This window comes from Lepidothrix coronata, unplaced genomic scaffold (assembly GCF_001604755.1).
Source record: "Lepidothrix coronata isolate B3197 unplaced genomic scaffold, Lepidothrix_coronata-1.0 Scaffold2, whole genome shotgun sequence".
Classification (NCBI taxonomy): Eukaryota; Metazoa; Chordata; class Aves; order Passeriformes; family Pipridae; genus Lepidothrix; species Lepidothrix coronata.
Genome location: NW_016690182.1, coordinates 2,988,387 through 3,002,275, shown reverse-complemented (window position 1 = coordinate 3,002,275; position 13,889 = coordinate 2,988,387). Strand labels below are relative to the sequence as shown.

At 38.5% G+C, this 13,889-nt stretch overlaps 1 protein-coding gene across 4 annotated transcripts in view; it reads right to left on the bottom strand.

Annotated features, from left to right (window-relative positions):
- TENM1 (teneurin transmembrane protein 1) overlaps window positions 1-13,889 on the bottom strand; it is a 319,629-nt gene that overhangs the window by 110,574 nt on the left and 195,166 nt on the right. For all 4 annotated transcript variants that reach the window (XM_017818756.1, XM_017818745.1, XM_017818772.1 and 1 more), the window contains exons 9-11: window positions 11,661-11,762; window positions 10,407-10,601; window positions 6,927-7,127 (exon numbers count right to left, since the gene is read on the bottom strand). In XM_017818756.1, coding sequence (XP_017674245.1) covers window positions 6,927-7,127; window positions 10,407-10,601; window positions 11,661-11,762 — 498 coding nt within the window. The remainder of the gene's footprint in view (window positions 1-6,926; window positions 7,128-10,406; window positions 10,602-11,660; window positions 11,763-13,889) is intronic.

The window sequence follows — 13,889 nt, the reverse complement described above, 5'->3', positions numbered from 1 at the left end:
CTGAGTTGCTACTAAAATCCCACTTATTTGCCAGGTTTTGCTACTAGATGATTACAACAACATTGTTAAACTCTCTGGTTTCACAATCTGCATGACCTTACACAGGTGTTGGTAAGGATCCTAAGGAGCATTACTCTCACAACAGATCTACTGGTACTGCCTGAGCACAGAGCACAGTGAGGAGGACAGTTCTTTACTCCCTGTAGTGACATGATGCCCTGAAGGCAGAGAGGAAAGGCTCTGTGAGCTACCCAGAAGGTAGGATAAATAAGACCATACTGCTGTCATCAGAGAAATTTTGGTATTTTGCTCCTGGATAAGTCAAGAGCTGCTAGGATAGAAGCATCCAAAATTGGGTCTGTGGATTCCACCCTGTGGAATAGGTAGTACCTTGTGGATTAGACCAGGATTTACAAAAGCTAACTTAACTAAATTGCATTTACATTTAAATGAGGAATATTTCCAATAATTGCTGAATGAGGTGCAGACAGCAATAGATTAAGAATCTTAATTTTCAGGAAGAAAAAGGGAAGGAAAGAGCCATTATTTTTGGCATATCTGCAAAATAAGCAGCAATCAGTTGAAAAATATCCCATGTTTCTTCATTGTATATCTCATACCCTTGACTTATCCTATTTCTTAAATCAATACATTACTACATCAGGTATTTCTGGTTCCCTCTGGACTGATTTAAACATGCAGGATAATTAATTTTCATTGGAGTGCTTCTTCACTGCCTTAAATTTCTCATGTTTTAAATTCTGCAGCAACACATATTAAATGTTCCAATCCTTAACTACTATGTTTTTAATAGAAATCTTGCTCACCAGATACCTTTTTGCAAACTCTTGCAACTCTACCGGAGATACAAATCAAACTAGTCACACAGTGTTTTTTTCTTTTCAATGAAATATATGGTAGTAAGAAGAGTCTTTCTACAATGTCAGACAATGTACAGCAGGGAAACTTCAATCATCCTTTTAATTAGCAGAGCAGTAATAGGAAAAGCTCCTCACAAATTAAAGAAAGAGGACAGTTAGATGGAATTAAGTAAGTACATCATTTCTTAAGAACAAAACTGTGAAGGGTGTTTCTAGTGTAATTAAAAAGTTTTTGAGATTTGTCTAAAATAGGGAGCAGAGTAGAAGTACCAACGTGGAACAGAGCAGTCTATAGAAAAGGCACAACATTACATCACATACTGAGGAAATTTCAAGGCTATTTTCACTGCTGCAAGTTCTTTGTAGTGAATATCCTTGTCCTTGGTGAATGAGAATGACTGACATCCATAGACTTTCTACAGTTTCCTATATCTGAAGAGTTTCTGATTATGATGAAATGGTTTCACCTAATTATTTTTTCAAGTTGCAGTTTTTGATGTTTAATTTTGAAACCTATTTGAGATGTCTTGAACTATATTAATACACTGTATTATGCCTCCATTTCTTTTTGAAGCACTTTACTTTAAAAAATGCAGACTTCTAATGATTTTTAAATTACTCCACTCTGCACATATCAATTTACAACAATTACAACATTTTGCATTTTTCAAAGCACTTCAGTTTTAAAGAGGTTTTATGCTTTACAAGACACCGAAGGAAGAGGCTGCTGATCCATTTTTACCCTTTGTAAAATTACCACCAATCTTGCTAGGAGAGCTTAACCAAAAATAGATATGCTAAATATATACCATCTCCATATAATCATTTTAGGATGAATGTTTTTGTGACTAAGAACTGCCAGTATTCTTTTCCCAATCATAATTAGGTTGCTCCAGTGATATAAATGGATTCAGTGGAATTATGACAAATGTCCTGGAGTAAAGGGACAGAAACTGGCCTACTTTGGCTGAATAGAGTCTAGAGAAATGAATGCAGGACAAGATGTCAGAGGCATCAGCTCTGCCACAGATTTCTCAGTCTATAATATTTCAGTGCTGCAATTAATTAGTGACTCAGGGTTGGATTCTCACCTGAAACACACTGGGATTGCACTGGTGGTATCACTGCAGTTACACTGATTTATGCTAGTTAAGGCTCTGCCCCCCTGAACAACTCTGTCATCCATTTTCTCTTGATACTTAATCTCAAGTCTCCACGTTAAAGTCGTCAATCTGAGAACAGAAGATGAGGTTTTTTTGTTCAGTTTGTTGATGTTGCACCTTCAATTATCCAGAGCTTCCCTTCTACCTGACATGAACAGTCAGTACTCACGAGTTTGATTTTTTCTTTCTGAAAAGCACTGCCTATACGCCTCAAAGGGAGATGACTCATTAACATCAAGGGATTTTGGATGACAGCCTATAAATAAAGCAACAAAGATGCACAGACAGAAAGTAGAAAGTTGACTATTCTGAAGTCCTGGTGACATTAAAATAGTGTACTGTCAGTCTTCCATCCTACTGGCTGTGTCACATATGCCGTAAATCACGCCCATACTGCACAGGTCAGCTGAGCTCTGTGTTCAAGGTCTGACTAATAGTGGATTTTCACATACTACCATAACTGGATTCAGCTGGTGTAAAGATGCTGAGACTCTGAAACACTCCAAGGATGACCTTTTCCAGTACAGGTGGTTTTCACAAAACATGTTATACAATCAGTCTCACTTAGAGCAAAGCCTGAAATTCCTGTTCTCTACCCACATCTTTTAGAGGCAGGAGGAGACTAAACGAGAAGTGGAGCCCAATACCTTGTGCATTTCTCTTGGGCACACCCACTGTCAGATGGCTAAACTGGTAAGTCTGAGCACTTTTGTGTGCTATGCCCAAGGATGACTGAACTAGGGAAAACTAGAATTAAATGGGCAAAGTGATAAACAAGATAGCAAGGAACTAGTTTGAACACAGAATACCAATCTTTATATTGCAAATGTTATCATGGGTTTTTAATTTTCAGTCCTTTACATCAGAGAAGTATTTGTTTTTCCACAGACTAATTATTAGAGAGCTAAAATCACATTTTTTTTTTTTTTAGAGTAAGCCAAAGCCATTTCAATATTTAAAGACGACCTATTTGCTGTATGGTTGGTGTGGCTGTTGAGGCCAACATCTTGGACAATGCAGAACTGTAAGCAGTGCTGGTGCTGTTTCTTTTTGTCTTGGAAAAACTTTGGGAATCCAAGTGGTGGAAAGACAGCTCTTCTCAGAGATGGCTGTGGACATCTGCCTGAGATTAGCTTAGCTTAACCCTAATGGCTCCGCCTCTCTAACTTTTAGGCAAAAGTGGACAGAACTCTCCTCATTCCTCATATGGTCCAAAGAAGACTGCAGAAAGCAGAACAGATAACTAACTATTCAAGGGACAGTTAGTAAAAAACTTAAAGAACTAAAGTTACTGTAGGAAGAAGATGTACATTTCAACATAGACTACACCACAGATAAGGCAGCAAGCAATGTCTGCCTAGGCCATTGCAACTGGAATTATAACAGTGGTATCCCAGGTGCACCACTTGAAAGCTACTGGAATAACTCCATGCTGCTTCTCTAAAAATTTCTGACATTGGTATAATTTTGAAGCAGTGAAAGTCATAGCTTGTTTTTGACCTTCAGCATTCAAGCCAGTTGGAAAATTGGCAAAACAGGCTAATCCATCTCTGTCATGGTAAATACATGTCAGTCTATAATCACATAGAACAATTAAAACACTTTGATCTTGTCCATACAACAAAACAAATTTTAGGTACTGACAGAAGGTGCTTTTTAAACTTCTTCTCCTGATGTCACATATGGCTGTAGAAAAGACACCCATCAATGTTGTTTTGATTGGTGTAGCTAAAAATCTGCCAATATTTTCCAAGTGAAATTCAGTTGATGTTGCCTAAAGAAGGCAGAAGAATCAGAAGCATATTATCTGTATGTTTGAATGTTAGCTGAGAGGAATGGCCTTTACAAAGAGGTGCATAAGCAGCAAGGCAAAGCCTGAATGAAAACCATGTCATCCCTGGGAGAGGTAAATTGAAATCTGAGCTAACAAAAGAAAATGACTTTTCATGGAAGTTCAATATTGTAGGGTAGAAAGAGGCCAAATATGTCTGAAACAGATATCCAGCTAAGGATATTGAAAGGATGGATCTTAACAGAGCTGAATAAAAAGCCATCATAAGTTGTGTCCTACAAGTAGTGCAGGATTAGCATTACTAAGTATCTGAATGACTTTCAAGCCATATTGAGCTGCTTTTATTGAGAACCAATTCAAACACTTCAATGAAAACATATCCTAACAGCTGCTTTGGAGTTCTGCAAGAGGATTTTCTGGCCCTCAGGGGATGGCAACTGGCCAGAAGGAACTTTGGATTTAGGAGGAGTATCCTGAAGTGGTGCACTGAAATTAAGTTTTGGTAGTCCACAGGTCAGAGCAGAGATGGAGTGGACATTTGGAAGGACTACAGATAATTTGACAGTCTTTCACCTCAGAGAAACACAATTGCAAGACTTTGCACCTATTCATACTGGGAGTGGAAGGTGCACTTTTTAGCAGAGAGGGCAGGAATAACTGAAACAATTTACTTAGGACATGGTAGACTATCCTTCATTTTTGGTCTTTGTGTGAAGCTTGAATTTGAAAACACTAAACAGAAACTATGAGTGTCAAACAAAAACTGAAGGATGAATTCTTTTTTTTATAATGTTCTACAGAAAATCAAACAGCATGAACAACATGGTCTTTTCAAGCCTCAAAAATCCATTAATGATTCCAGAGCTCAGGTTGGAGCTCCAAATATTGGCAATACTTCAGCATATGCATGGGTCACACAGTGACCCTTCATCTCTTTTCCTCCATATCCACACTGATTTTTATCTTTCCCCAGTCTTCCACTTGTGAAATGGAAGTTTGTATTGTCTGAAGAGATAGAGATGGGCAGGCAGGGGAACGTATCATAGAGATAGCTCATCCCCTTTCAGGTGGGTCAGACTGGATCTGGAATACTATATTCAAAAACATCCTGCAACCTTTGTTATTTCCCCCTTTTAAAGTATGCCAAGATATATTCATTTCTATTTACAAAAAACATAGAACTTAAACTAATGTATCCTTTATTTTGAAAGTATATGGAATTTCCTGGGGAACACAGAAAGCCTCAGGACAAGAGTCTGTGTTCTTCAAGGTGATACAGAAAGGCAAATTTTCCCAGCACTGACAATGATGTGGTACAGAAATGGCAGGAAAGTGCAAGGGTTTGAGGCAGGCTGAGAGACTGCTCGTCTATCAGCTGCAAGCTTTCCTTGTTTGATTCCAGATGAGCAGTCTGTGGTTTACCCTTTTCATCCTCTTCATAGTACAGAACCTCATGACTTTTTCCATTCACATACGACAGCTTGTTTATTCTGACTTTGTTACTCCTTTTATGTTTTCTTACTTACTCATTTGATGTTTTCCTTCCTCACTAAAATCAAGCTTTATTTTCAAGACGCACAGCAATCACTGATCCTAGGAAGAACATCTCAAGCACAAATGAACATCTATATTTCAGTCTAACACTCAATGTATTGACAAGACCATCCTGATTCTAGTCTAACACCTATGAAGAAATATATATTTGAAAGGAGAAGTCAGAAGTATCTGGCTATAAAGAGATGACTGCTGGTGGTTGTAAAGCCATCCTTTGATAACTCAGAAGACAGTAGAGATGAAGAGAGCTATTTTCCCTACTAGTTGATGGAGGTAAGGAAAAAAGTTGCCTTCTAAAAAATGATCAAAACAGCTTTGGAGGTTATTTATTAGTTTTTTGGTCCCTTACTTAATACCTAATTGCCCCATACAGCTGACACAACAGACCTTTCCAAGATTAACATCGTTTTTTGAGCTACAACAATATTGTATTAGAACAGAATTAGTCTGCATATTTTGTGAGCAAAAATTTAGTACATAGCTAACACCTTTCCTAATTATTTGCTACATTAATGGAAGTACTACTATACTAACCTTCATGGAATATTTTTAACATATAATAAAATACAGGATCAAAATGAAAGCAACTGGTCTTTTGCTGAAAGCCAATAAAAAGTCAATCCTTATCAAAGCAGGTGCCATATCCGACAGTGTCAGACTAAAATTACATGCATTAATTTTGGAGTGTAGAATGAATGCAGGGTCTTTGTAACAAACAATGAGAATTATTAGCATGTCAATATCTTGTTGCTTAAAAATTCATCATGTAGGGGGACATTTTGTAAGTCCCTACTTAAAGATCATAACCATACATTTTAAAAGATCTGAGCGGAAATTTATACTGTTCCAAGTGCTCTTTTGAATGATGATTTCTAAGAAAAATTGGTGACTTGGACCACTGGTTGTATTCCACTGCATTCAGCAAATCTGTCACTTGCATCTATTCTGTACTGGGATGTGCTACTTATCATCTGAGATTTCGGCTTTGTGAGCTCTAAAGGGGAAAAAAATAGTAGTATGTACATTGGTAATGACACGCTCCATTACAGAGTAAAATGTGCAGAGTGCATTCATTTCAAGAAAACAAAATGTAAATGTACAAAGCACACAGGAAATCCACTTCAACTCTTAATCAAGTTTAGTGGAAATCAAACTTTGATGGTCCTCTAAGAAAGAATTTTTATCCTAGCATGAGAGAATGGATGGTCATTTTTGTTTAAAGATTTTTTTGACATAGCTTTCTTACTCATCAGCCATTGCATTTAGAAATTTTTTTTATATACTCCTAATCTCTCCCAGAATCGGGGATTCCCTGATTGCATGAGTCTGATCAGTGCTCAACAACTCAGGTGAGAGTCATGCTTGTCTCTAGTGTGTGCCAGGAGGCACTTGCACTCTTACTGGACTTCTGTTCTTGCTGTCACACCATCAGGCACACAACATTCTTGTCACAGGGAAAATCCATTTCTTATCCTTGGCAACTGAAAGCCAGCAGAAAGCACAGGCAATATTGATATAGCAAAATCTCCAGCATACCTGTAGAGCAGTCTGACCCTGTCCACTGTGGCTCACAGCTGCAGATTCCTGCATCCAGGAGGAAAGTCCCGTGCCCCGAGCACTGCTCCTGGCACACGGGAAGCGAAGTCTCACAGTTCACACCGCCCCAGCCTGTGGAGCAGTGACATTCCCCTTGGACACACACACCATGGCCAGAGCACATTGGATCCAAGCAGTCCTCTGGAAAGCAGGGAATATACAACTTAGAGCATAAAACTTGCAACTTCACACTGATTTACTAGTGAAATACAACATCGGGGATTCAGAGCAATTCGGTAATTTTTGTGCAACCTAACTGGAACTATGTTAACAAACATAGTCTGTGTTAACATTTGCAAAAGTGTAAGCCAAAAACAAGGAAAACAAGCGTGGAGACAGTTAGAGGCCATATGAATCTGCTTGTCATGGATATCGTCTTATTTTTAAAACACAGAGTCCCAGGACAGGTCTATTGGTCTAAGTCTGTGAAGTTTGTGCTTCAGCAGTGGGGTTGGGAAAGAGCTGGAGCAATTAATAACCACTTCTATAATCGTGCTTTGTATTTCTAGTTGGGTATTTGTGCTCTGTGTTTTATTTACATCTGGGAAAAGAAAGATTTATTCTTTCATATTCCTGTGGAAAGCTATCTCTACAGCCGAAAATTTGCTACAAAAAAAGGTCATCCATTAACCTCGAGTAGTGAATTTCTGACTCTATGCTGCAAAACAAAAAATCTCATACACTCATAAAAAGTATGTGCTGGGCAATTGCAGGTAATGAACAGCTTCATAAAAGTCATAACGTACTGATGAACAATTTGCAAACAAAGAGCTAAATTTGTTCTCAATTTGGATTAAACTATTCCTAGTGAAAAATTCAGCAGCTCTGTAGAAGAATTTAAATCGGCTGGTTAGTCCTGTATGAGCAGCATACTCTTTCACAAAGCCCCAGCACTGTTTTAACAAGACAGGTTTTAAGCAGGAAGCAGCCTGCCTTCTCTGGAGGCTGCAGGAAGGCTGTGGAGCTGAACAGGATCTGTGGGGTCTGAGCATGGGAAACAATTAACCAGCAGCCCGTCCATGTTAGATCACGCTTCAGGCTGACGGTAAAGAGGCACTGTGAAAGTTCTGCTATGTATTTTTCAAGTATCAGCACAAGTACTGTTTTAATAATTAAATTGTAAACTTAACAAACAGTACTCTGTGCTATGGGAATAAAGAGATGCTCTCTGCTTCAGGAAGGGAAGGCTAAATACTTCAGACACAGAGATTAATGGCCTCCAGTTTATAGGACCTTTTGACCTAAAAATAAAGAAGTAATGCTTTTTCTTTTGAAATGCTACACCACCAATTCAAGATCTAATTTCAGGATTTATTTTTTTATCTTTTTCAGCCTTCCAGGCTTGTGCATAGCACCATGTAATTCTGAAAGAGGGGAATCAGTGTTTCTGGACAATGCACATCTTGCTAAGCATAGGACAAAAATACATGACAATTTTCTCTCATCCTGAGACAGCTCTTTATTTTGCTGATATTTTAAAATTAATTGAGGGATTCCATTTTAGGAAAGATAATCTGACAGGACAAATTCAAAGGACTCCCACAGCAATGAATACATGCAGCTACTGGTGCTCCCTGGATAGTACATCTGTTACTATGTCTGCTATGTTAACAGTACTGCTAGAAGACTAAAATCATATTTACATACAATAATATAATCTCAATTAATACGTGACAGAATTATCTCACTACTGCACAAATTATGTTGTACAATACCAACTGAACAGTCATGTCAAGCACACAATGACACAATAAAAACCCACCATACTCGGTTTACACAGGTTTGTTTCACCCACCATATTTCTACATAATTTCACCTTTTTTTTTTTTAATTTAAACAAGTTGTTTACTATAAAAATCCAGTGTTTTCACACTCTTGGTTTCAATAGCTAACTGAGTACATTTATGTCAATTTTTTTCCCTAACCATTCTGCAGTGTCACATTACGGCAAGAAACAAAGCAACTAAAACCAGCAGTCAGCCTCTCACCAGCTACAGGTTTGTCAGCAGCATGGCCTCAGTGAGGAAATCTGTGTATTACCTGCTTTTCCCCATTTGGGTTTTCTACTAACAACTGACTATGTCAGACATGTTCTCTTGATTGTCCCTTTAAAAACCATTCCAGGTATGTCAGATCCATCAAATCCATCCTGGACATTTTTCTGACTAGAGAATTCAAGCCACATAAAAAGCCTCCTCTGTGTGCTACTCAAAAGAATTACTGAAAATCTATATAGCAGGAAGCACAAAGTATGCTGTCACCAGCTTCAGGCTAAGGGGACTAGTGAAAAATCATCAAATCAGGGCAAGCATGAGGAAGAGTTCTGCTTTCCAAGGCTATGCACAGGGGAAGAAAGTCAAAGCTGATGAGCTATCTCGGACATGCTAAGAGGGAAACAACAACTGCTTCTGTCTATACATGAGGGCAGAGACACATCAGAACCAAACCCAGTAAAAATACAGTTACTTGTTCTCATAATTTCCCACTTTTTATTAGCCAAGCCTTAAAGGATGCCAGTTTAGTACCCTGAACACAGGCTCCCAGTAAAAATGACATATGACAACAGAATTACACAATATGCTCTAGTAAACTGAGCCTGTTTGCTGCTCTTTTGGCTTTATATTGTCAGAAAAATCTAAGATGTGGCAGAATGAAGAAAGGGAAAAGCTGATTACGATCGTCTGATTACTCTGGAGAACAACCACATCATATTTTGTTTAAATGATCTTCTGACTGCCTTACTCTGAGTTTTTAGCCCAGTAAAAAAGCCTGGGCAGGCTCTCTGATGGTGTGTGCTAAGGGACCATGGTTAGAGGCAGCAAGGAGGGCTGGGGACACCAGCCACCCTTCCTCAAAATAGTATCTGGAGCCTGACAGAAGAAAAGCGGAGATAAAAAAATTAAGATAGTCTCACAAATTTCACAGAAAAAAAAAGAAATCCTTTCTTCCTGGGATGTTTTCCAGGAAACTTTCGGAGGATTGAGAATACACTGCTGGCAAAAACTTCCACCCAGTTCTGGTCTTGCTACTGAGCTTCAATGGAGGGGGAGAACAGAAATCATCCGAGAACTATAGTCCCCATGGACCAAAAGAGAAACTGAGTATTTCAGAGGATTGCCCATGCTACAAATATTAGATAGTCTTATTAGACAGTGATAAATAATTTTATCCTTTTGAATAAAAATGTGATCAGCCCACTGACTGTTACCGAGACCTGAATACCTTTACCTTCCAAAATGTTCTATTTTAACATTACTTTCTATGAGGCAGTAAAGGAAAGGTAGTTTTGAGCAAAACAGTCAGTACTGCTTCACAGAAAGCTAATCACACATACGTGAGTTTTTAACTACCTTGAAACAGCAGCGGAGATTAAAGACAAAAATCAACCCCCCTAGCTATAGAGAAGGAAACTTCACCAACCTTGCTCACAAATCTCTCCTTTGTATCCAGGGACACAGATGCAGACGCCCATGATACAAGTACCATGGCCAAAGCAGGTTGGATCAATACACTGCTCTTCTGGAACATCACACTCCGGTCCTTTCCACCCATTTCGACACACACAGTGACCTTTCTCATATTCTCCATTTCCACTGCACAGCACTGGACAGGAATCTGAAGAAGGTAGATTGACCTTTTTAATGTATTTACATACATACATAGATTAACATTTATTGCATTTATTGTTCTGTAAAATTGCTTTTCCACTCCAGCTCCTCGATCCTCCATTTGGTTCAAGGGTTGTAACAGACTGAAATCTTTGAACTAGGTAGTGCAGCAGTAATACAATGTCCTCATCTCCTCAGTCTGTCTCACTTGTATACCTTAATTTTGACCTGAAATGGGATATCTTAGAAGAAAAAAATAATTCTCTCCCCTTGATTGGCCTCTGCAGAAAACTTGCAGTGATGCCTGCTTATGATTTTCAGTAAGATTAATATTTCTTTCCTGTGTACTGAAGCATGATCCTGCCCTTTTTCCTTCTAAGACTTGATGTTACTGAGGTTTTAGCCATTACTAATCTGTATGTAAACCAGCAATGTGGAATCTTAGTTTTACAATCCAGTATCTATTTCTGAGCCAATCGAGGTCTTAAAAAAAAAAAAAATAAAGGCAACCCTACATTTGAGGAGACATTGGAAAAACATGAGAACTTCTGGACATCATATGCAGCAGATGATGGATAATACCGACAGAAATATCTGAAAAAGAAATAAGGTCACTTAACATGTTTTTTGCCTTAATGCTGGAAAACTGTCTGTAAGCTGCTTTAGGTTTCTTATCTACACTCTATTCAAGTTAAGACCATAGAAGCATTTGATTTACTTATGTTTTCTCCAGAGTGAAACTGTTTGTCACTTTTAAATAACAGAAAACATTATGCAAAGCTAACACACTTAATAAAAAATGTATTTTACAATTATGGAGAGGATGCAAAGAGGGATGGAAGAACTTATTAACTCTGAAAGTCAGGGAGGGAGAAGTGGTTGATGCATGTTAACTCAAGTACAGCATCAAGAAACTTTCCACATGTGTGCTTATACTGTATCTGCCATCTGGCTGGAAAAAGGAATTTAATCTCCTTTAATCACTTTGAATCTTTGCAAGCCCAGCAGTCACACACCATAATCATGATCCCTGTCATGCACTGTGGGTCAGTTAATATGAGATTACCTTTTGCACAATCAGGACCAAGGAATCCCGGGAAACAGTGGCAGTGCCCTGAGATACATTCTCCGTTCCCATTACAATTAGTAGAGCAGTCATCCAGGATTTCTATTTATTCAGAAAATTGTGCACAAAGAAAAACAGAAATTGGTTGAATTTGAAATGAATGGCATCTTCACCTCACTCTGCAGGACACATCTCAACATACAAAGAGGTGCAGAAGCAGTAAAAAGCCCATTTTCATTCATAGGGAGCATAAAACAAAATTCCTGTTCAAGGAGCTTACAAATATTTATTAGATTTTGTCCTGACAGCTTTGAGATAACAGGTGCATCATTTATATTACACCAAAAAGCTTTTAAAGTAAGTGTTCATGTAAAATTTACCACCATTAAAAGCACTGCAGGATCCTGAGTATTTGCTGAAAAATGTCCATCTTAAACCCTTTCTTTTATTGCTGAAGTAATTTGTTTGAAACCTGTTTATAGAGTAAATTGCCTTCTAAGGTGTTCATTTAAACCATGTGAATTGAATCCCTTGGAGAAGGGCAGGATTTCCACTTCTATACAATCAGATAAACAAAAAACCAGTCTTGTGTACGGTGATGAAATTCAATGCAATAAAGGACTAAGAACTAGATTTGAAGGAAAAAAACCCACCTTCAGTTCTGATCTTAAACTTGCCTACATTTTATCACACAGCTCTGGATAGCAAGCCACTTAACCTCACACATCTGAGGACAGGCTCATATCTGTACATGGATTAGCAGGTTTTAATTTACACCTGTATTTCCTACAGGAAAGCAGTAGATTCACTGATTTATATGGGGTTTGAATAAAGAATATGAAGTAAATTCAAGCGAAGATGATCCTGCATGGAGCAGGTCACTGTCAGGTCAGCTCTAGGACTGAGGGGCTCTGCAGCCCACGCAGGTGCTGTGTAGGATGGGAGAGGAGGGGACCTGTGACACGGGCAGGTGCACTAACAGATGTGGGAGGTACCTCTGACTATAGGAAGATGGGACACAGGACTCCTTTGTCACAAAATAACTGTTGAGGAAAAAGAAAAAAAACCAGCTCCTTTTTAAGAGTATCTGTCCATAGCAAGTGATTTGGGAGGAAAAGCTTTCTCAAGAAAGAGTGTACCATTGGAATATTTAATCTGCTATGCTTTTAAACTCAAACATTGTCAAATGATGCATTATAAGCAGATCCTACAACTAATAAACATAAATGAAATAACTGTATTTTGATCTTATTTATGGGCACTTGGACAGATAAGGATTGGTTCCTCTTGAAAATGCCTACTGTTATTTGCCTACTGTTATTCGGGCTATCGTTTATATTAAAGAAGAGATACTTGATATGTATCTATTCATCAGATACCCATAACCTGGACACAGGTGTCTGTTTCAAAGTCAAAAAAACAGCTCATTTTTAGAGGTAAGTTTTTTCACAGGTATGCTGCTTGTTATTAATTTTTCATACTGCTGTTCATTATCAACTCTTCTCTTGCTCTGTGTGTGCTCTTGCCTGCCTTCTCAGTTTTCTGGAATCACATGGTAAATGACCCCTACACTGACCTGAAATAAAGAATTAATGGTTTGAGAAGTTACTTCCCCTCAGTGCAATGTCCAGTTTGGGCTGCCCTTTATTTAGCTAACAAAACTTGAGGCATGCTACATTTTGTATGCAAATCACCCTCCTCAAGGGAAAGTCTGATCCGAGCTTTAGGTAAAGTGTCAGCAAAATCAATTTTGTACATAACTAACACTGAGCATCTTGAAATACTACCTGGCAGACGCTGATGAGGAGGGCATGACTGGTTCACAGTAGCACACAGCAGAGATGCATCCCAGCTCTTGCGCTAGTCTGAGTGTTTCTGGTCCTGGCTGATTCCTTTGTCAGCAGAGATGTCAAATATGACACCAGCCCAATCTGGGTAAGAAGTATGGCTCAAGGATTTTTATTTTTGTTTTTGGAAACCCCCAGAGAGATAGCCAGGAACCGTTTTGGGCAGAAATCCAGGAGAAGTAGATACCCAGGTTATGAAAACAAAATAGCTAGCACTGTTTTCAAATGCATCTGCAATAGATTCTTGCTGCAGCATGAACAGTCTTTTTCCCAAAAATGTCTTCTTGCAGCCATTTTGAAGATGAAATATAAGGATTCCTGCCTGCACTGTGTCTAACATGCTTTCCTCTTTAACACAGTTTGTTCTGCCTATTGGCCACAT